The 21,928-nt window shown below is 37.1% G+C and overlaps 1 protein-coding gene across 1 annotated transcript; it reads right to left on the reverse strand.

The window, feature by feature from the left end:
- Positions 1-8,017: 8,017 nt before the first annotated feature.
- MAGOHB (mago homolog B, exon junction complex subunit) lies at positions 8,018-18,022 on the reverse strand. The gene is made up of 5 exons (XM_049882496.1): positions 17,863-18,022; positions 15,431-15,489; positions 14,456-14,566; positions 12,470-12,552; positions 8,018-9,936 (listed from the first exon to the last, which is right to left on the reverse strand). Exons 1-5 carry the CDS (start codon positions 17,954-17,956, stop codon positions 9,837-9,839), a joined length of 447 nt encoding a protein of 148 aa, XP_049738453.1. The 5' UTR covers positions 17,957-18,022; the 3' UTR covers positions 8,018-9,836.
- Between the last annotated feature and the right edge of the window lie 3,906 nt (positions 18,023-21,928).

Below are 21,928 nucleotides of genomic sequence, written 5' to 3' on the forward strand. Positions count from 1 at the left end.
ATGGCAATAGACACAATACACATTTATGAGAATTCATACCAACATGTGTACTTCTTCCTGTGGTCATAACCAAGCATGAAGAGAAAAGAAATCAATATTCTTTAGACATCAGTAGTAATGGTGAGGCTCTGACTGGAAACTGGAGATGTGATAGAAGTCCATCCTTCAAGGAGTTTCTAGACATCAGGTTTCCTTTTTCTTAAATCAATTAAATTGTCCTCTAGGCAATACTATTTTTATCCTACTATTTTTGAGATCTTCAGTATCTGAAAGTTATATCTCTGATTATCACTAAATTAGAATAATGAAAGTTATTCTCAAATTGAAGTTAATATTATTAATATTAAATATTATTTGAGGGTAGAGTGATAGAATTTTGTTGCTTCATTGCCACTAAGATTTTGGCAAATATTTAAGGTACTTAAAATATTATTTTTTTAGGATTAAAAAAATTGTTTTTAACACATATTTTCCATTTCTTAAACATTCCCCTTTATTTCTCTAGGAAGTGCTGTATTTTCATGAGATTCTAGCCTGTCCTTCACTTTATTATTTCTTTTTTTTCATGTTTGTAAACAGCCTTATTGATGTATAATTAACAATAAACTGGATATATTTGAAATTTTCAAGTTGATACTCACACAGCTCATTAATGATGTCTCTTTTTTTTTTAGTATATATATATATATATACAAATATTTATATATATGGAAACCCTGGTGGAGTAGTAGTTAAGAGCTATAGGTGTTAACCAAAAGGTTGGCAGTTCGAATCCACCAAGCGGTCTTTGGAAACTCTGTGGGGCAGTTCTACTCTGTCCTATCGGGTTGGTATGAGTTGAAATCAACTCGAAGGCAAGTAGTTTGTTTTTGGTATGTTGCTGTTGTTGTTAGGTGCCCTCGAGTTGGTTCCGACTCATAGTGACCCTATGCACAACAGAACAAAACACTGCCCGGTCCTGCGTAACCATCACAATCATTGTTACACTTGAGCCCATTGTTGCAGCCACTGTATCAATCCACCTCGTTGAGGGTCTTCCTCTTTTCCACTGACCCTGTACTCTGCCAAGCATGATGTCCTTCTCCAGGGACTGATCCCTCCTGACAACATGTCCAAAGTATGTAAGACGCAGTCTCGCCATCCTTGCTTCTAAGGAGCATTCTGGTGTGTATATATATGTGTATATATATATATATATATTCTGGTATCTATATATGTATTTGTCGTTGATGATGCTGAAAATATACACAGCAGAACATACACCAATTCCACAATTTCTTTCAGTGACATTGCTTACATGCTTTAAGTTGTGCAAACATTCTCACCCTCCTTTTTTTAATTGTTCCTCCCTTATTAACATAATATAAAAAATAAATAAAAAATAATTATTTTTTAATTTTTTTTATTAACATAAACTCATTGTCTCCCAAGTTTCCTATCTAATCTTTCAAGTTGCTGTTGTCACTTTGATTTCATACAGATAGATCTTGAAAGAGCAATGTTGAAGGTAGTCATTCCTTACTAGTTAAGCTAAACTATTGTTTGGTTTAAAAAAGGCTTTAGGGGATATTTTTGGTTTAAGGTTTAAAGTTTATCTCAGGGCAATAGTTTCAGTGGCTGATCCAGCCTCCATGGCTCCAGAGATTCTGAATTCATGAGAATTTGAAATTCTGTTCTGCAATTTCTTTTTGATCAGGATTCTTCTATAGAATCTTTGATCAAAATGTTTGGTAGTGGTTGCCAGGCACCATCCAGTTCTTCTGGTCTCATGGCAAAGGAGGCCATGAGACCAGAAGAGGCAATTAGCCACATATTTCTCTTTTCCTCCTATTCCCGACTCTCCCTGCTCTGTTGCTCCAGGTGAATAGAGACCAATTTTAGTACCTTTGATGGCCACTTGCAAGCTTTTAAGCTTGTGATGAACTACACAATGACCTACGTACTACACGATGAATGAGGAGATAAAACAGAAGCACTAAACACAGTATTAGCCAATTAACTGGGATGTCACATGAAACCAAGACTCTAAACCTCCAAAACAAGAACCCAAATCCTGTGAGGTGTTTGGTTGTATATAAGCAGCCTCAGTAGCCGCTCTTTTCTGTTGTTGTAAATATATCTATCACACAACGTTGGCCAATTCAACTTTTTACACGTGTATAACTTACAGCAATTACAATAATCGGTTGTGCAACCCTACCCTTAATCAATGTGATTTTTCCAGCACTGTAAACTGAAACTTAGTGCTCCATAATGTCCTTCCCTTCTAAAGGCCTCACAGATTTTTCTAGCCATATTTGAATGAAAGTATTCTATTAGCTTCTCCCCATTATGCTTCATTTAACGAGCAGAGAACCTGATGGATTTTTTTTTTCGAATGTCAAAAGCTGGACAATCCGTAAGAGGCAGGTGACTCTAGATCCTTAGGACATTTACCTTTGTTGTCAATTTCCCTGGGCCTTTCAGTACTACCAGGCCTTAATCTATTCCGTGGCTCCGAAGGAGACGGAAGAAATCTCAGAGTTGAATAAATCACTTCCTGATTACTCATGTCTAAACCAAGAAGAGAAAAATGTTTTTTATTAAAGACTTCCAACAGGATGAGTTCTAAGAAAAATTAAAATCTCAGCCTATAAGAGCATATGAGGATTTGATGCTGAGAGGGGCATGTAAGCGTGTGTGTTTATTAACTTCTTAAAGTGCTTAAAAATATACACTGAGCCTGACATACAAGAAACGGAAAATCTTTCAACATTGCTGTGAAAGTCATTAATGCTCATTGCCATCATTACTGTAAAATATGGAGAGCATAAAAAATTCTACCAATAGATTATTGTCCTGTTCACGCAGCCAATTTTATTAATAATGCTCAGCATGCATGTATAAATCTTAGGTAAAAGTGGTATCTTCCCAAATCACTGAAAAACACTTTTAAAACTATCAATTTAAAAAAGAAAAACAAATTCTATATTCAGAAAAAATATAAATCTCTTGGTTTACACAAAAACTTACATTAGAAAGAGCTTTATTTCTTTGCTTAATATACATGTTCTGATATATATATATAAACAAAGCTCTTAAGTTCTTTTTAATTACTAGATGACTCTACTGAAGTTTTTCTCACAGTGCATCTAATAAAGCACCTATAAAAGAATTATATGAGGGAACTGGCTAACATTTCAGATTCTAGTGTCCACGCAAGATGGCTAAATAAGCAACTATTAGTTTGGAGTGCAGACATTTGTATTTTTAACCCCAAATAATTCTTTGTACATTAAAATTTTAGAAATAGTCTTCTAGCGTGTGATGCTGCCAGAGAAGTGAATGTGAAAATAAAATCTGTCAGTAGATAGTCATTAGTTAATATCCATAAAGAATTCAATCTATTAATATAGGAAGAAATTATTAAATAGTAAATATCTAAAATTTACCTTGCTTCTGACATTAATTGGTGTTAGAAGATGATCTCTGAGAAAAAGGAAATAGGGGAAAACAAATTGAACATATAACTGCATTTTTCTAAAATTTTTTTTAATTCACCAGAGTTTATTTATTCACATTTACCCTAACTTCCTAAGAGAAAAGGGAATCTTTTTCATTACAGAATTCTCCAAGATGCGTAAGATAATATATAATTCATTAGACCCAAATGAAAAGTAACTAATCTTGCAAACCCTCTTCTTTACTTTTCATGTCACAAAGCAAAGATCACAGTATGTTGAGAAAGGAAAAATAACTCTTCATAAACGCTGAACTACAAACATTTTTCACATCCTTTAGTGTGGATGAAGTTCTAAAGCAATCAATAGAGAATGCTTGCCTATCGATCCCATATCCATGCCAAAGTCATTCCAGCCTTTCCTACAATTGTTATTTCTAAACTGAAAATGAAACCCGTTGCCATCCTATAGCAACCCTATAGGACAGAGTTGAACTGCCCCATAGGGATTCCAAGGAGCAGCTGGTGGATTTCAACTGCTGACCTTTTGGTTAGCAGCCGTAGCTCTTAACCACTGCGCCACGAGGGCTCCAACTGACTAATCAGGTACAGAGATGTCAGGGAACAAAACCAGATGTTACCTTTATCTGTGCCATGCAATACGGCAGGTGAAGAAGCTGGCCTTTCCAGTCTTAGAGCCTTTGGATCGGTGGAGGGATTGTGTGAATAAAGGCAGAAATGAATAGTGTCTGAAAGATACTCCGACTGAAATTTTTCTGCTCCTCCCTTTGATCAGAGTGATCAAAGGAAATTGTATGATGAAAGCTGATGTTGACGGGAAAGGGAAGACAGTCATGAGTTGTATCTTCCTCCATTTCAACTAACCAACCATTTGGTACACTTTGCAAAATATCAGTCAAAATCAATATTTAAGGACTGAAGGATAAAGGAACTCATCTTTGGAAAATATGAGAACTAATATCTTCAACAAAAAAGCTAACATACTTAAATTACCAGTAAAATAAATTATTTTTTAAATGTATATGTACAAATACATATACACTTACATACAAAAAAAGTCATGACTAAATTCTTCAGCTAAATAACAGCTTAACAGCAACTCTCACTCATATGTTACTATTTGAAAAAAGATCTTTCCTCTTTTCAATTATGTTTATTATAGGTAAATGTATTATAGAAATTACTTTAAAACATCCATAATTTCACTATAAAAATTTTGACCTATATCCTTCTAGCTTTTTATCTGTATATTATGTATACTACCAAAGTTGATATCATCCAGACATCTTTTTGCTATATATGTTGCTTCCTAATAAATAAGCATTTCCTCATTATTAAAAAATTCTTCTAAAACACAAATTTAAAAACCACAAATAGTTATTACTCCACATGAATACAGCATAATTTATTTTAGATTGTTTCCAATTTTGTGCTAGTATAAAAAAATACTTGGCCTGTACTTTTGAGTATTAGGAAAAATTTCTAGAAATCTAATTACAGGGTTGAAGTACCTATACATTTAAAGAATTTTGCCATATATTAGCAGATGTCCTCCAGAAAAGTTGTTCCTGATTATATGCCATGAGTTGTGTGAAAAGGTTCATATTTAATTATTTAAGATGATATACTGGTGAATCATCTCTCTACTCGAGTTTTGCCTACAAACTCTTCCTTGACAACCTTTCCAGCTAAGCCTCACATCTTCACACATGCTGAAGACTAAAAAGAAATTCTTTTTCATAACTGTTAACGATGAGCCAGGCCCTGCCAGAATATACTCAGATCTCTTATTGAACTCCACTTTTATACGACTCAGGCCTTTTCAATCTTCTTAAGTACAGTTCTATGAAACCAATTTAAATTGTCCTTCAAATACAGGTAATAGGGGTAAGAAGGGGTGTGAGGGATGGGGATTGAGGTGGGGAACCAAACCAAAACCAAACCCAGTGATGTCAAGTTGATTCCGACTCATACAACCCTATAGGACAGAGTAGGACTGCCCCATAGGGTTTCCAAGGAGCACCTGGTGGATTCGAACTGCTGACCCTTTGGTTCGCAGCTGTAGCACTTAACCACGACACCACCAGGGTTTCTGAAGTGGGGAACAGAAGAGGAAATTGTTGCTGATGCAGAGACATGTAACCACCTCTATTTCCCCAGGCTCTGGCCACATTCCTTATTTGTCCTTTTCTTCCCTAACCAACCAAATCAAACCATTGCCATTCCGACTCATAGAGACCCTACAGGACAGAGTAGAACTGCCCCATTGAGTTCCCAAGGAGTGCCTGGTGGATTTGAACTGCCAACATTTTGGTTAGCAGCCATAGGTCTTAACCGCTACACCACTAGGGTTTCTGTCAATCACTTTTTTTTTTTTTTTAGCCACCATGAAATCCTTAGGCTTCAGAAAGCCTCCCCATTCTCCAGTTTGCCCTTGCCTTCCACCTCTTCTCCAAATACTTTACAGTCTACTGTATGTTCCAACCACTGGCACCCATTCTAGGTTAAGCTACCTGTTGTTTAGCCCTCCACAGGACTTTTGCCTCCCAATGCAATCTTAATCTCTGAATTGCCACTGAGGTCTGCCCTTGTCATCATGTGCAGGTTGCTGTTGTTTGCCATCAAATCTATTCTGACTCATAGCAACCCTATAGGACAGAGTAGAACTGCCCCATAGGGCTTCCAAAGAGTAGCTGGTGGATTCGACCTGCTGACCTTTTGTTTAGCAGCCTGAGCTCTTAACCACTTTTCCACCAGGACTCCCATGTGCATGTAGTCAGCAGCAAAATCTTCCAGAAACTAATTTAACTCAATAATATGAGCAAAGTTGCATGGGTAAAGTCTGGACGCTGCAGGAATACTTGCTCCTGGGCCTTTTCTTCTCTTTCTCCTAATCCTGGATTGGATTTGTCCAACCCAAACCAGAGAAAGAAGGTTCCTAGGCCTCTATCCTCATGCCACTACCCCTCCAAAATAAAAGAAAAACAAAAGAAAGTTCTGCTGAGAGATTGAGAGTTGGGGTGTGAATGGGAGGGTTGTCAAAAAGATGGCAGAGAGACACTATCATTTATTGGTGCATTTGCTGTGTATATAACCATATTAAAACCTCCCAACCCTAACAGGCATTTATTACTGTCTGCATTTTACAAATGAAGAAACTAATGTTAACAGTTCAATTGACTTGCCTAAGGTTACATCGAAAGGAGCCCTGGTGCCACAGTGGTTAGGCACTTGGCTGCCAAACAAAAGGTCAGTGTTTAGAACCCACCAGCCACTCTGCAGATGTGGCAGTCTGCTTCCTCAAGGATTACAGCCTTGGAAACCCTATGGGGCAGTTCTACTCTGTCCTGTAGGGCTGCTGAGTCAGAGTCGACAACAATGGGTAAGGTCATATTATTGCTGATTCTCGATTCATGTCTAAAATCAGGCATGTATATTAGATTCAGAAGGACCTTGATTTTCAACAAAGCTCTTGACACAAGCCCTAGCTTTAGGCAAGACACTTCGCCTCCCTAAGCCTTAGATTCACCACAGTAAAATGGTGATACTACTACTTATCTTCCAACGTTGTGAGGACGAAACAAGGGATATAAAACACCTGGCCAGAACCTGACATGTGTATAATACCCGTTGCCGTCAAGTGAATTCCAATTCATAGCGGATTTGAAATGCTGACCTTTTGGTTAGCAGCCGAGCTCTTAACCACTCTGCCAGCAGAGCTCCACGTATAATAAGTTCTCAATAAATGTGAAATATATTATTTGATGTCCAAGCTTCAAAACTTTCCTAGCTGTAAAAATTTAAACAAGTCATTCCAAATCTTCGAGCCTACTTCCTCATGTGTTCAATCAGAATATCACTTACTTCATAGGTTTGTGAGAATTAAATGAGATTAGCACTACAGAGAAGACTTCTTAGACTTCAAAAATCAGTAAATGTTCTTTTCCTCCCAAGGGTCTATAAACAGTTGGTGGAAGAGTTATAGGTCTGCAATCCAGAAATCCCGACACACTGAGCTAGATTCTCTATCCTGCCACGTCAGGTTTGACGTGCAGGCACTTGGAAGGGCGGCAGCATCCAGTTACCTCTAGAACTATTCTGTGGCCTCAGACTTGTGTTATTTACATCTTATTGCCCCATGAGGTACTGACGACTCTAAGCCTTTTTTATTTGCATCCTATAGCTGGTGAGAGGGTGGACAGTCTTCACGATGGAGGATAGACAAGGGCAGATCACCCTTCTTTATACTTTTGCATAGTTACTGTCTCCTCAGTCATAATATAAACATCATAAGGGTGAGTACCACAACTCGCTCAGTTTTGTAACTGCAGCACGTATGACAGATATTTTGCCTACAAGTGCACTTGATAAAAACGAACTGACTTAAAAATCTAGATTTTTCAGTTTTAGAGAGAGGCAGATAGGATGAATGATTGAAAAGTCAAATTTTGTAGCTACTCCTTCTAAGCCCTACTTTCTATTACTAGGCTCTGAATTAGAAGATTGAGAGTAACTTCAGTTGATTGAAACTGATCAAAGCACCAAACATCATTTATCATAACCACTATTAATAAGAAAATCAGAAATTTAAAAAACTTTTGTGAATGTCCTTCTGTTTCCCAGATCCACTTTTGTGCAAAACGCACACACAAAATATGAACATATAAAGCATTCATTTACTTATTTCCTGGCTACTTTGCTGCAAAGCCTTTTCTTCTTTGGGAAACCACACATTACCCATTCCTTCCTGACTGATACTTTGTTAGCTAGAAGCTTACCACACAGCTTCTACTCACACCTTCAAACCTCAATGCCTGACCATTTCACAGCAGCATGCTGTCTTCCTGCCCAAGGCTGAAGTGAAAGATGTCTAGATTACCATCAGCTCCCAGGGAAAGATGGTCTGAATTACTCTCCTGGGAGGAGAAACGTCACCTAGCCAGGTTCCTATTTACATGCTTAGTTGTCCTGATGCCTAATCTTTAGGCCACTGAGCAATACTAAATTTCCTGGCTTTTACAGTAAAAACAAAAAAGACCAATGACTTGTTTGAGGTTTCCTGTTCTCCTAACTAACCCGTTTGTCCTTGTCCTTACTATAAAAGCTATCCTAACACTCCAGACTTAAAATCCTCTATATTGTTCCAACTCGGCCTCCAGGAGGCAATCACACAGTAACCATCCTTCCTCCAATTTCTAAGTAACCAAATGAAAGGACTGTCTCAGAAACTGAGTAAGCACGATAAATGGGAAAAAAAAAAATTTGTTGCCAAGCCCAGGAAGGTGGGTCCTGCCGGTGCACTCAGACTTGCCAATGATCTGCACCCTGGCCTTTGAGAAAGTAACTTGATTGCAATGCATAGGCCAAAGAATGGGAGGAAGTTCCTCACATCCCACTCTCTGAGCTATGGGGAAGCAGGGCTTACATGTGATCTGGGCAGAAAGATGGAGGCCATGCAGGTGTACTGGGGAGAGAAAATTCTAGAAGAAAGGTGTAGGGAAGACGTTGCAGGAATTATGGTGTCCAGGAAACGGGAGGTGATGGATGCGGTTCTTGTCAGACCTCTCGCTTTGGAATACAACCCGGGTGATGATTTTCCTTCTGATTTGTTCCATCTGTTACTGTGTCCTCTACTGAGGTCAACTAACGGTCACAGCTGGCCCTTCTGTACATGCAGGGTTGGCCAGATCTGGCTTGGGCTGGTTTAAGGCACTGTTTTCTGACTAATGGAAATTTACTGGCATTCATAGGGTCTGGTTACAGTATTTCAGATGGATATGTGGGCTCTGTGCCACTAAGGCATAAAGCTATTCGCAGGTTGGAAGCAAAAATAGTTCTGTTAAATACTGATCCATAAGTAAGAATTCTGATTCTTAAATCAGTGCTCTGTTCACTCTATCACAGGAGTTCAACGAAATGGAGCAAGGAAGAGGCTAGATATTTTGAGCAACAGTTCTCAAACTTTACTGTTTACCATTTGGGAAATCTGCTCAGGGTGACTCTGAGCTCATCCCCAAATCCTTCATTAATTGGTGGGACTCTGGCTACATATTTCTACCTGAATAAACATATACTAGAACAATGTCTTAGTACCTCTAAAATGAACCAGAGACATAGCCTCTTCAAATAAATACTCTTCATCCAAGCTTTGATATCTTTTATTAGAACAAAATGTCAATGACGAGTAGCTTTTATTTACAGAATTTAGTGTCTGAAAGACTGTCCAACCCACTCAAACCCTTTCTATGTATTTTTCTATGTTCAGTTTGTATACAAATTTGCTTCGCATTCATAAAAATCCCAATGTGTAAATGAAAAATAAACCCGCCCTTACCCATCCCTTAATTAAATATACAAACAGCTCAAAAACATATACTCAGATTGGTTTAATCTTGAAGTGTAATCCAATAAGACTGAAAACTAAACATTTCAGGTCCTGTACCAAATAATAAAATACTCGCAGGCCTTCAGGGTCCCTAAAATTTAAAAAGGTAAAAGTTACTCTTTTGTTCCTAGAACAAACAACATAATTTTCTAACTTAGTCCCTAAAACAAAACTAAACTAAAACCCTGAAACAGTTAAGTTAAATGAATTCAAGAGAAAGGAATTTGCTGACTACTAAAAATAACAGACTAAGCAATTAACAGCTCTATCCTTTCTGCAAGGAAAAAATATATAAATTTTCTCCATTGCTATTGCAGTTCATATTTAAATTATTTCCTTGTAAAAGAAATAACTATGCACCATTAAAAAATGTATAAAGCAGATTAAATTACAAAGATAGGGAAAAAAACAATACTCATAATTCTATAATGCCACTGCTCTCAGAGAATAATGATAAATATTTTGCTGTTTCTTTTTTCCCCCCATAACTGAAATCAATCCCTGTGCTCCTTTTACTTTTTTCCATGGCATTAACAATAATTCACTAATTATTTTAATTAACAATTCTCTCTTTGTTAGACATTTGGAATTTTTTCAATTGTAAATAATGCTTAAACGAACATCTTTTTGCGTAATAAAACTTTCCCAGTATTTGAGATTATCTGCCTAGGATTGACTCCCAGAAGTAAAATTAGTAGGTCAAAAATGAATGAAAAACGTCAAAGGTTTCTGACGCATATTACCAAATTGCTTTCCCAAAACTGTGTACAATTTACACTCCCACCAGCAGGGTATGAATGTCACATGCTCACCAACTGTGGGAAAGTAAATGAATAAAAAGAATTGATGGTTTAAAAGCATTTGGTTAGTCTTTATGAACCTGGCCTTTTATGCTCAATAGTCATTATGCGTTCCTTCCAGCCTCCTATTCTCTAACAAAAATTCACAAAGCACTATGCGAATTTTGGAGATACAGCAAAATTCGCATGGAGTGTACACCCAAAAAAGTAAGGCAGACAAAGAATTAAGTTATTACAAATTATCATAGAATGGGAATTCCAGAACACCTAACTGCACTGGTGAGCAAACTGTACATAGACCAAGAGGCAGATGTCTGAACAGAACAAGGGGATACTTCCTGGTTTAAAAGGTGTGCATGAGGGTTATATCCTTTCATCATACTTTTTCAATCCGTATGCTGAGTAAATAATCCAGGAACTAGACTATATGAAGAACACAGTGTCAGGACTGGAGGAAGACTCATTAATAACCTGCATTATGCAGATGACACAGCCTTGCTTGCTGAAAGTGAAGAGGACTTGAAGCACTTACTAATGAAGATCAAAGACCACAGTCTTCAGTACGGATTGCACCTCAACATAAAGAAAACAAAAATCTTCACAACTGGACCAATAAGCCACATCATGATAAAAGGAGAAAAGACTGAAGTTGTCAAGAATTTTATTTTACTTGGACCCACAGTCAATGTCCATGGAAGCAGCAGTCAAGAAACCAAACAATGTGTTGCATTGGGTAAATCTGCTGCAAAAGACCTCTTTAAAGTGTTAAAAAAAAAAGATGTCACTTTAATGATTAAGGTGTAACTGACTCAAGCCATGGTGTTTTCAAACGCCTCATATGCATGTGAAAGCTGGACAATGAATAAGGAAGACCGAAGAACTGATGCCTTTGAGTTATGGTGTTAGAGAAGAATACTGAATATATCATGGACTGCCAGAAGAGCGAACAAATCTGCCTTGGAAGAAGTACAGCCAGAATGCTCCCTAGAAGCAAGGATGGTGAGACTTTGTCTTATGTACTTTAGACATGTTACCAGGGGAGACCAGTCCCTGGAGAAGGACACCATGCTTGGTAAAGTAGAGGGTCAGCAAAAAAGAGGAAGACTCTCAACGAGATATGCTGACACAGTGGCTGCAACAAGGGGCTCAAGAACAGTAATGACTATTGAGCATGGAGCAGGACTAGGCACTGTTTCAGTCTGTTGTACACAGGGTCGCTATGAGTCAGGAACAACCCAACGGTACCTAACAACAACAAAAGTATGATAAGAAAAAGTGAGAGCGCTATGGGGACTCTCACTTTTTCAGGTGAGGAAGTGGGAAGAAAAGGCTAGAGGCAGAAAGAAGATTTTTTAGACAAAGTTAATGAATGGTATGTGCTACAAATGCTCAGAGGAGAAAGAGAATTTGGAAAGACATAGATAGCTAAAGGTATATTTAAACTATACTGGACATTTTCCATTTCTTGCAACTAGTGAACAAACAGGAGTGGTATGATATGGGACTAACAAGGCAGATATAATTCAGTAAGGATTTCTTTTCTTTAAATTTTGTGACACTGTATTCAGATTTTTATATATAACAGCTAATAAAATTTTAATGTTATGATACATAGTTACCAAATTAAGATATTTTTCAGCAATCAGTGAAATACCCTGCTAACTTTGTTGGCAGACCAAATTACAAGTCTTTGACAACATACAAATCAATTATAGCTACATAACCGACTCGATGTCACTGAAATAATCTTACACTGGCTATAGTCCAAAACCAAGCCCCTCTAATAAATTATGTTAATTTAGCGAAAATGCTTAATATACTTACTTTGACTGATTTACATCAATAAGAGAACCAATTTTTGATGTGGTAAAAGAAATGTGTTCATCTCCAATTACAATTTCAAGCTCCTGAAAAAAAAAAAAAAAATAGACCCAAAAACATAGTTAATACAAAATCCATCCCAGAAAGATCTGTATTTCTGCTAAAAACAGTCCTAATTTTGGCTGCCAAGTGTGGTAGCAGTCATTGGGGAAAGTAAGAAATTTGATCTGTTATACATGAAACTATGTCCTTAAAACAAAAACCTGACTGACTATTCAGGAGCACTACTCCCAACTATAGGAGAGCAGAGAACCGCTTCCTAGAGTCCTCATAAAGTGGATAGTACAGAATGAAATGAATAACATACTTAAGAATGGCACAGAAATATTTCTTATAAGGTCAGTAAACACTGAAGGCAACACTTTGAAGGACAATGTTGTAAAAAAAAAAATTATACGGATATGAACCTATTATTAAAAGAATAAATATAATCATATTTCCACTTCTACCAGGCTGTAAAAATAAGCTATTTATAATAACCACTGTAGTTCCTACTATGTGCCAGACTCTATTGGTAAGAACTTTACAAAACATTCTCTGTAACCCTTAAGATACATTTGTAATCCCCAAAACAAGGCAGGCTTTATAAGCCTCATTTTAGAAATGTGAAATTCAAGACTCATAAAATATAGAAAAGAAGTTGTTGATATGCTGATATTTGAACTCTTGGCTCCTGACTTCACAAAACAATTAAAATTAAGAGCTAGTAAAATAAATAAATAAATAAAACATAACGTAGATGTTCCTAGTGTGTCCTATAAGTACTGCAGGTTTTTTTCTATATTAGTATCTGCAAACCTGAAACCATTAAGAGGCTATATCTGTAATAAGTTTTCAAGTTATACTGACAAATAGATCCCATTAAAGACAGTCTAAATTATACACAGAAGACCAAATCATGCACAGTTTGTAATATACACCAAATGTAGAACTAATTAAGGCTCTCAAACAGTGACTTAAAGATACTAGACAATTTCTGGAGCATGCTCGATCCTCCCAAGTAACCAAAATACATCAACAAGTAAACAGATGAAGCACTGGGCTCTTCCTGAGTCTAAAAGATATGGTTGTTCCTGTTTTTAGTTCCTATAAACATAAAACACACTGACGTCTAAATTTACTTTTTAAAAATGCTTACAATGTATAAAATAAATACATTAACTATTACCTTTGCTTTCCTAAATAATGTTTCTTTAAAGAGAAAAGTTACTGCTACAGAGTGTCAGCATCTGTTAGATTTCTCCACATTTTCTTCTAGTCAAAGAAGGTGATATAAGGTATAATCCTCAAGAACAGACAAAAGTGAAATTAAAGATTTCTTCCTTCCAGGGGTCGTATCTCATTTCTCCAAGAGTTGAAAAGACCCAATTCAGAAAGCAAACTGCATTTCTATAGAATGAAATTAGGCCTTCAGAGTTCTTCAGAAGCCCTTTGAGAAACATCAATTATTCTGAAGGGAATATGAGAGGCAAAGAACAAAGAAACCAATCAAATTCTTCTCTGGGACATAATAATGCAAATAAGAATTCTAAAAGTTATAAATTTGGGGAAAGTGAACTTCACATAGTCAATTAAAATTATAAGTCTAGAACTGACAAACAACACTTGTACTTACTCCTAATAAAAGCAGTTAACATACAATAGAAACTATTCATAATTGTGAAAATATCCTAATTTTAGCTAGGTAGCTATGATGAAGATTATCCAGAAAGATCTCTAAATTTACAGCTATACATTGACTCCTTTCTACTATGATGTAGCATGGAAAATGAATCTAAATGAAATAAAATTCTAAAATAATTATCAGGTGCCTACTAAATGTAAAATCAAGACCCAGGGAAGACTCATTCTAAATAAATAAGGTGAAACATAACAATTACATTGCCAATTTTTAATATTTATACATTTAAAGAATTATTAAACACTAACCTGTCGGCCAACCCTGTCAGGGGGAGGCCATAAAGCATCATCTTCTTTGGTAATTTCACTGTCGTCAATAATTCTCTTCAGTTCTTCCATTACACTCTTGTGTACATAAGCCTGAAAATAAGTTATAATAAAAATTTCATGCTTGACTATTTCTTCCTACTACTCAGAAAGAAATGATTAAAAGGAGTTACAAACCCTGAATATTCAAATATAATATTATAGAAAATTTTAATTCTGATTTCAAACTTACAGGATGGGAATCATTCGTTCTCCATATGTTATTTTTTTTCACTCTTTACCCTTTCTTCTAGTACATATTTTTCCTTCTTCTCATCACTAAACCAAAAACAAACCAAACTCATTGCTGTCCAGCAGATTCCGACTCATAGCCATTCTATAGGACAGAGTAGAACTGCCCATAGAGTCTCCAAGGAGCAGTTGGTGGATATGAACTGCCGACCTTTTGGGTAGTAGCTGAGCTCTTAACCACTGCACCACCATGGCTCCAATCACTAGCCGGTTTTAATACACTATATTCCATCTTTGAAACATGGGGACTTATATATCTCAGAGTATAAATGGTGACAGTACAAAGTCTATGAGGTAAAGAGAGATAAATACCAAACACATACCAGTTACTGCTTTGAACTTTTTCACACCTCATTTTGAGTCTTTAATTTAAAATGTATACTATTTTTAAATCATGTTCATTAATTGGCTTTAGGTAGCAAATAAAAAACAAAATTAATTATAAAATAAATTGGATGATATGTTCAAATGTGGGACTATAACTTAATATATCCAGGTAGCTTCTTTTGTTGTTAGAGATGCTACAATTATATCTAATTTAATTGAATCATTTTTCAATCTATAAATTGGCTTCTTCTTTACAAACAGCCTCAGATGTACTTTTGTTAATTCAACAAACATGAGGAAAATGGACTAAATGTAAAAAAACACACACAAAAAACTTACCTCTTTTCTGATCATAACATCATTTTTGTAATTGCTGTTGTTGGCATATCTAAGCTTTCCTATGGAAAGTGGAAAAAAATTCAATCCATAACAGTAAAAACTGCTAAAAAATAAATGATACTGTAAGCAATTTTTATATCACATTAGCATTTCCTCCCTCCTAGTGTAAGATCATGGCAACCCCATTTGTGTCAGAGTAGAACTGTCCTCCACTAGGTTTTCAATGGCTGATATTTGGGAAGTAGATCGCTGGGCCTTTCTTCCGAGGCACTACTGCTGAACCCAAACCACCAGTCTTTCGGTTGACAGCCCAGCGCCATCACCATGAATAAGAACAGACTTGAAGGCAACTGCTAACTGGTGTATAAGATCAATGTTAGACATAGAGACACTCAATAAATATTTGTTGTTAAGTTGGTAGAAGGTGAAGCTAGTCAAATTTTTTAATATTCCATGCCTACACTATATAATATGAAGGTCATTTTTAAGGCCCATTTTCTTAAGCTATGTCATGAACTGGAAAAGAAATCTGAAAAAGGAACTAATATATCTTTTTAAGTTTATGTTATATATCTGTATTGGTGCTAAGTGTTTTACCTAAAGCATCTATTCTAATGGTAAAAACAACCCTAAGTAGTAGATTTTATTATCCCTATTCATTTTTTTTTTTTTTTTTTATTCATTAGTAAGAAAGCAGTTAAGTAACCTGCCCAGGATCATACAAGGTTCATATCTAGACCTACTGTCTTCCAGTACTCATGCTTTTTCCACTACTCCAAAACATTTTCTTTTAATTATTTCCCTTCAAATTAATGTACATGATTACAGCAATAGTAATGTTTTAGTACTGTGACAAGCAAGCATACAAATTCTGTTCTGGCTCTGGATAAAAGATTACCAGTTTGTTAGCTGATTTATATTTAATTTTAAACCATCATGACTTTTGTACTCTCTGATAAATCGTTCTCCTCACAGCCAGTCAGTTGTCCAGGTACAGACGTAATGTGGTCCTGACCCTCTAAAATAATAGGGTGCCCTAGTGCAACGGGTTTGTGTGCGTGTGTGTGTGTGTGTGTTTTTAGGGGGGGTTAGTGATGTGTACCCCTTAGAAATTGTCTGTGACCCACTACTATTGATGGAAGTATGTGGTACAGTGTGGTGGAAGATAAAGGGATGAGAACCACTGTTCCGGCATAAAATTTCCCTGATACGTCAGGGTACTTAATTTATTTGACTGGCTAAAAAGGCGTATGGACAAGCTGGATGATGTTCACAGGTGAGGGGAATGAAAATAGCATCACATAAGAAAAGCTCAGATGAAGAATTCAGGTATATTTAACTCCTTAACCAAATTTAGAAAAGACATGCAGATGACAGGGTAAATGAGGTGATTTAGGTTTCTAAATAACAGCAGGGCTGTAGATACCTTGATTTCCACCTGAAATGCCTGATACTCTTCCCCTTTCCTAGTATGTGATCCTCTCTCTAATTTTTCTTTCATATTCTCAAAGAACTTTGTCCAAAGCATATCCACACTGCTTTATGGTTAATTTCACGTCTGTTTCCCACTCAAGCATAACTCTTTGAGGGAAATTAAAGACTCTTACTCTTTACTGAATCCTTAGTTTTCTATTTATCATTTTCCCAGCACATAATATGCACTCCAAAAGAAAATCTATTCAGTTGAACCGTCCTTGTTGCAGGTGGATAGAGTTCAATATACAATAATGCTCTCTCTATAGTCAGAGCTGTCAAAAGACACAATTTGCTACACATTACATGGCAACAGGCAGCTTCACCTTGCCCTCTGTTCATTCTGTTCTCCCAGTCTGACTACCTTTTTTCCTCAGAGAACATGAAATACCTAAGCCTATTTCAAGATTCAGTTCAAGGGTCACCTCCTCTAGGAAGTTTTCCTTGACTGCCTCATGTAGAATTAACCACTCCCCCTTTTGTACTCCTAATGCACCCGGTGGTAAACAACTCTATTTAAGCACCCAAAACACATCACCACACTTATTTGTTCCCACATCGGCCTAAACCCTTCAGAACTGGTCTCATTCTCTTTCTAGACCTGCTGCCTTACACACACTGCTCAATCAATGAATGGGTAGTCCGGAAGTTATCGATCACCAGTTAAGATCTTAAGCATCCACCGGTCCACTGCTTGGTGGGGTGTTACAAATGTTCAAGTATTAGGTCTTTAAAGCAGCTGGCCTTAAGATGCCTTCCGGCGCACTGATTTCAGGATGCTGATTACCTTAGGTTCTAAGCTCCCATTTGTTTCGGCTCAAGCAGTAGCCTGTGTTCGCAACGTACACTCCAGGCCCACCGAGGCTCTCTTGCTCCACCCCACCTCCCTTATTCTCCGCTGCATCTCCGCCTCGCCTCCCTTAGCCCAGCACCCCGCCAGCTGCCCCTCCTCGGCTCACCGTCTGGTCGAAACTCGAACTCCAGGAACTCGTGCCCAAACTTGCCCTTGTGCCCTACGTAGTAGCGCAGGTAAAAATCGCTAGCCATAGCCATTTTCGCGCCTGGTAAGCCCTCCGAAGTCCTGGAAACGGGCCTCCCGGCGCCTGACAGTGACGTCAAGCGGCCCAGAATAAGCGCGTCACTGCGGCAGCCACGATTCTTCCGCCAGCGCTTCTGATCCCCGAGGAAAGCACGGAGGGAGGTTAGGAGTGACGTGAACGTCGCCTCCTGACGTTTGGAAGCACGTTAAAATAAAAATTAAGTGATTCCATTATATTAGCAGAGGACAAAGTGTAAAAAAACATAACGGCATTTTTGTGTGGGCTTAGAACTGAGATTTACAAGTCGGTTTTAATTTTTGTGTATTAAATTCTCACCGTGCAATCCATGGGTGGTGCATGCAAGCGTTACCGCCAGAAGTTGGAGGCTCCAGTTCACCCAGAGGCGCCTCAGAAGAAAGGCTTGGAGATCTACTTCTTTAAAAATCAGCCATCGAAAACTGTACGGGGCCCAGTTCTATCCTCATGGGGTCTCGTGAGTCAGGATAACCTCCAGGGAAACTGGTAGATCTCAGTGACAGGCCTGTGAAGTGGGCATGGCTTTTTTGCCATTTTAATTTGTGAAGTGAGTAAAGCTAAAGCCCAGAATCCGAGTGGGAGACCTGGAATACGTCCATTTCTCCTGCCTGATTTCAAGCACGGGGCTTTCTTTAAACAACGATTGCTGGTATCAGACAGCTAGAAGACTATAATAATAAACACAAAATGGAAGGAATCCATCAGAGGAAGAGGTCTGAAGTTTTGAAAGGCACATTGAAACTAAAACTCCTTGACCGTATAGAAGAGTTATTTTTTAATATCAAAAACTTATAATGTGCTTCATTCCATATTTAAGGGTTAACCTCTAGTGTCCTACAGAGTTTTGGCAATTTGACTTAAGATCAAGTAATGATTTAGCCCACGTTTCTCATCAGATAAATTGAATTGGGGAAGTGAACAAAGAGAAGGATGAGGAAAGACAGAGCGAGCTTTTACACAGTCTGTTTTTCAAATATTATTGATCACTCTTCTGTTACCAGCAGAGTAATTCTGTGTGTTAAATGATCCCATAACCCTCAGCAGGGTTTAGTAGAAAGAGTAGCGCTCAGAAAACCTAAGAGTTACCCAAATACTGCCACTATTTAACCTTGTCAAGTCAGTGTCTCTAAGCCTGTTTGTTCATTAACCAAGTGGATATACCACAATCGACTGTGAAGCTCACGGAATTGTTAAGAGAATCAAATAACGTATGTAAAATAAGCTTTGAAATATATAAAGCATGCCCCATGTGCCAGAAATGGTGGACACAGGAAATAAAAAGAGCCTTTTGCATTTATAGTCTAGAAAAGAAAACAAGCATATAGACAAATACTAGCACAAGACAGCAAATGCTGTAATGAAGAATATGTAAAAAATGCTGGCAGTACAGGAGAGGAAGCAAGTCATTCTAGTGAAGAGTAGGGGAAATTGAAGAAATGGGCATATCAAGGAAGGCTTGTAAAAAAAAAAGGTGCTATTTGAATTGGACCGTGGCAAATGTTCAGAGGGATGGAAGAGCATTCCAGGCACAGAATGTGCTCAGCAAAGTCAGTGGTGTGAAAATACATGTTTTGGGAAAACCAGCACATAGCTAGAATGTAAGATTCATGGAAGTGAAACGACTAGAAACGCAGACTGGGCCAGGTTATATTCAGCCTTACAAATAAAGCGTTATTACATAACTGTTAATATAGACAAATTACTCCTTACTATTTTTTTTTTTATAGGCCACCATGTTGGTTGTCAGCTGCCATCACGTTGGCATCACCACGCACAAAGGAACGAAACACACTGCCCGTTCCTGAGCCGTTCCATAATCAGGTGCAGATCCGACCTCTGTGATCCACAGAGTTTTCATTGGCTGCTTTTCAGAAGTAGATCACCAGGCCTTTCTTCCCAGTCCATCTTAGTCTGGAATTTTCACTGAAACCTGTTCAGCATCATAACAACACTTCAAGCCTCTACTGAAAAACAGGTGGCGGCTGCACAGGAGGTGCGTTAGCCAGTTACCAAACCCAGGTCTCCCACATGGAAGAGGAGAATTCTATCACTGCACCATCAATACCCTCAAAATATTCCTTAGTATCTCTGAAAATACAGACTGTGATCCATTTGGTTTGTTTTTTGGTGAAAAATGAAATCATTCCTACTTCCAATCTTCAGAATCATCTTCTACTTTCCTATGATAAATACTAGAAATGATAGCCTTTCATTTTCATTTGTTTATTTTATCTGTAATTTTTTACTAATTTTTATTTTGTACTTGCTTACAGAACAAAAATTGTCTCATTCAGTCAAAGGACCTGAGGAGTAAGCCAAGAATATTTTATGGTCTAAAATTAACTCTTTATATTTTAATGCCAAAAGACTTGTCACTTGAATCATGATAAGAATTGCAAAATGGTAAAGTATTTGTGTTTTGGGATCTTCTAGGATGTCATACAGCAGTGATGTGGAAATTTTCCATATGGCTACAAAGCACTGAAATGTGGTTAGGGACTGAGGAGCTGAATTTTTATTTTTACATATTATTAAATTTTATTAATTTAAGTTAATACTTACATAGCCAAACATGGCTAGTTGCTACTATGCTGGACAATCCAGTTATAGAAGACCCTTTTCAAACATTCTTACTTGGGCTGGAAGTAGTAAAAATATTTTGTGAATGTTAATCTCAGTTGCCATAGGCTTCAAATTAGGGCACAATTACTAATATCACCACAGTTTATTTATGTAAATAAATGTTTGGGCTGCTTTCATGAAGCCAAATGAAGTCTTTTCTTTGGACTACCATTACCTCGTTTGCTAATACAACCTATGTGTACTCAGCTTCAAAGTACCCTCTGACATAGGTAAAAAGTAAACATTTTATTGTCAGCTTCACTTGAAATTGAGGCTCAATGATTCAGGCAAATACACAAAACTCATTGACAAAATAATGATGCCCCAGGAAAGTTTTTAAAAGTTTATTGCTTTCAGCTTCATCGTGATTAATCAAGTCAGGAGGCTACGGGCAGAGATGGTTCTTATACCAGTTAATTTAATATTTAAAATGTTCTACTGATTTTTCCTACAGCTAAAATTCTCTCTTCCTTTGACCTCTCTTTCATATCCCCTTTGTCTTCACACCTTTTTTTGCCTCTATTTAAAATTATCAAGAGGAAGCCCTGGTGGCGCAGTGAGTGGTTAAAGCGCTCAACCGCTAAATCATTCCTACTTCCAATCTTCAGACATCTTCTAACTTTCCTACAATAAACACTAGAAGTGATAGCCTTTCATTTTCATTTGTTTACTTTATCTGTAATTTTTTAATAGTTTTTATTTTGCACTTGCTTGTAAGCAAGTACAAAAATTGTCTCCTTCAGTTAAAGGACCAGAGGAATAAGCCAAGAATATTTTATGGTCTAAAGCAGTATTTTAAGGTGGTTTCTTTTTATTTTATTTGTAATGCCAGAATGGCATGGTCTATTTCAGTCTTTTTCCATCACTTACCTTTCTCTTCTCTTTTCTACAATAGACTTCCTTGTGGAATTTTAACCAGAATATTTTTTTAACCACTCAGTGGTATTAATTTTTTAATAAGAGAACTTCCAAAATTTCCACACCATTGTTTTTCAGGTAAGTTCATACATGGTGAGTACTTGGAGCTATTTCTAGGTCCTTTTTCATGACAGGATAATATATTTAATTCCATTTTTCAAATTAAGAATTCTTTCCCAGTATATGACAATATTATATGTTTCTAACGCATACATAACCACTAACTCTTATGTCCAAAACAAAAACGGCCTGTTAAATTAAGCATAATAGGCTATCTTCCCAATTTACCATTATCTTTGCTACTTGTTTATTTGTTAAAATGAGTTATGATAAAGCAACAATGTAAGAAAAATTATTACGGCAAGGTTACAATTGAGAAAATTCTACCCATTAACTTACTTTTTCTTTT

This window comes from Elephas maximus, chromosome 4 (assembly GCF_024166365.1).
Source record: "Elephas maximus indicus isolate mEleMax1 chromosome 4, mEleMax1 primary haplotype, whole genome shotgun sequence".
Lineage (NCBI taxonomy): Eukaryota > Metazoa > Chordata > Mammalia > Proboscidea > Elephantidae > Elephas > Elephas maximus.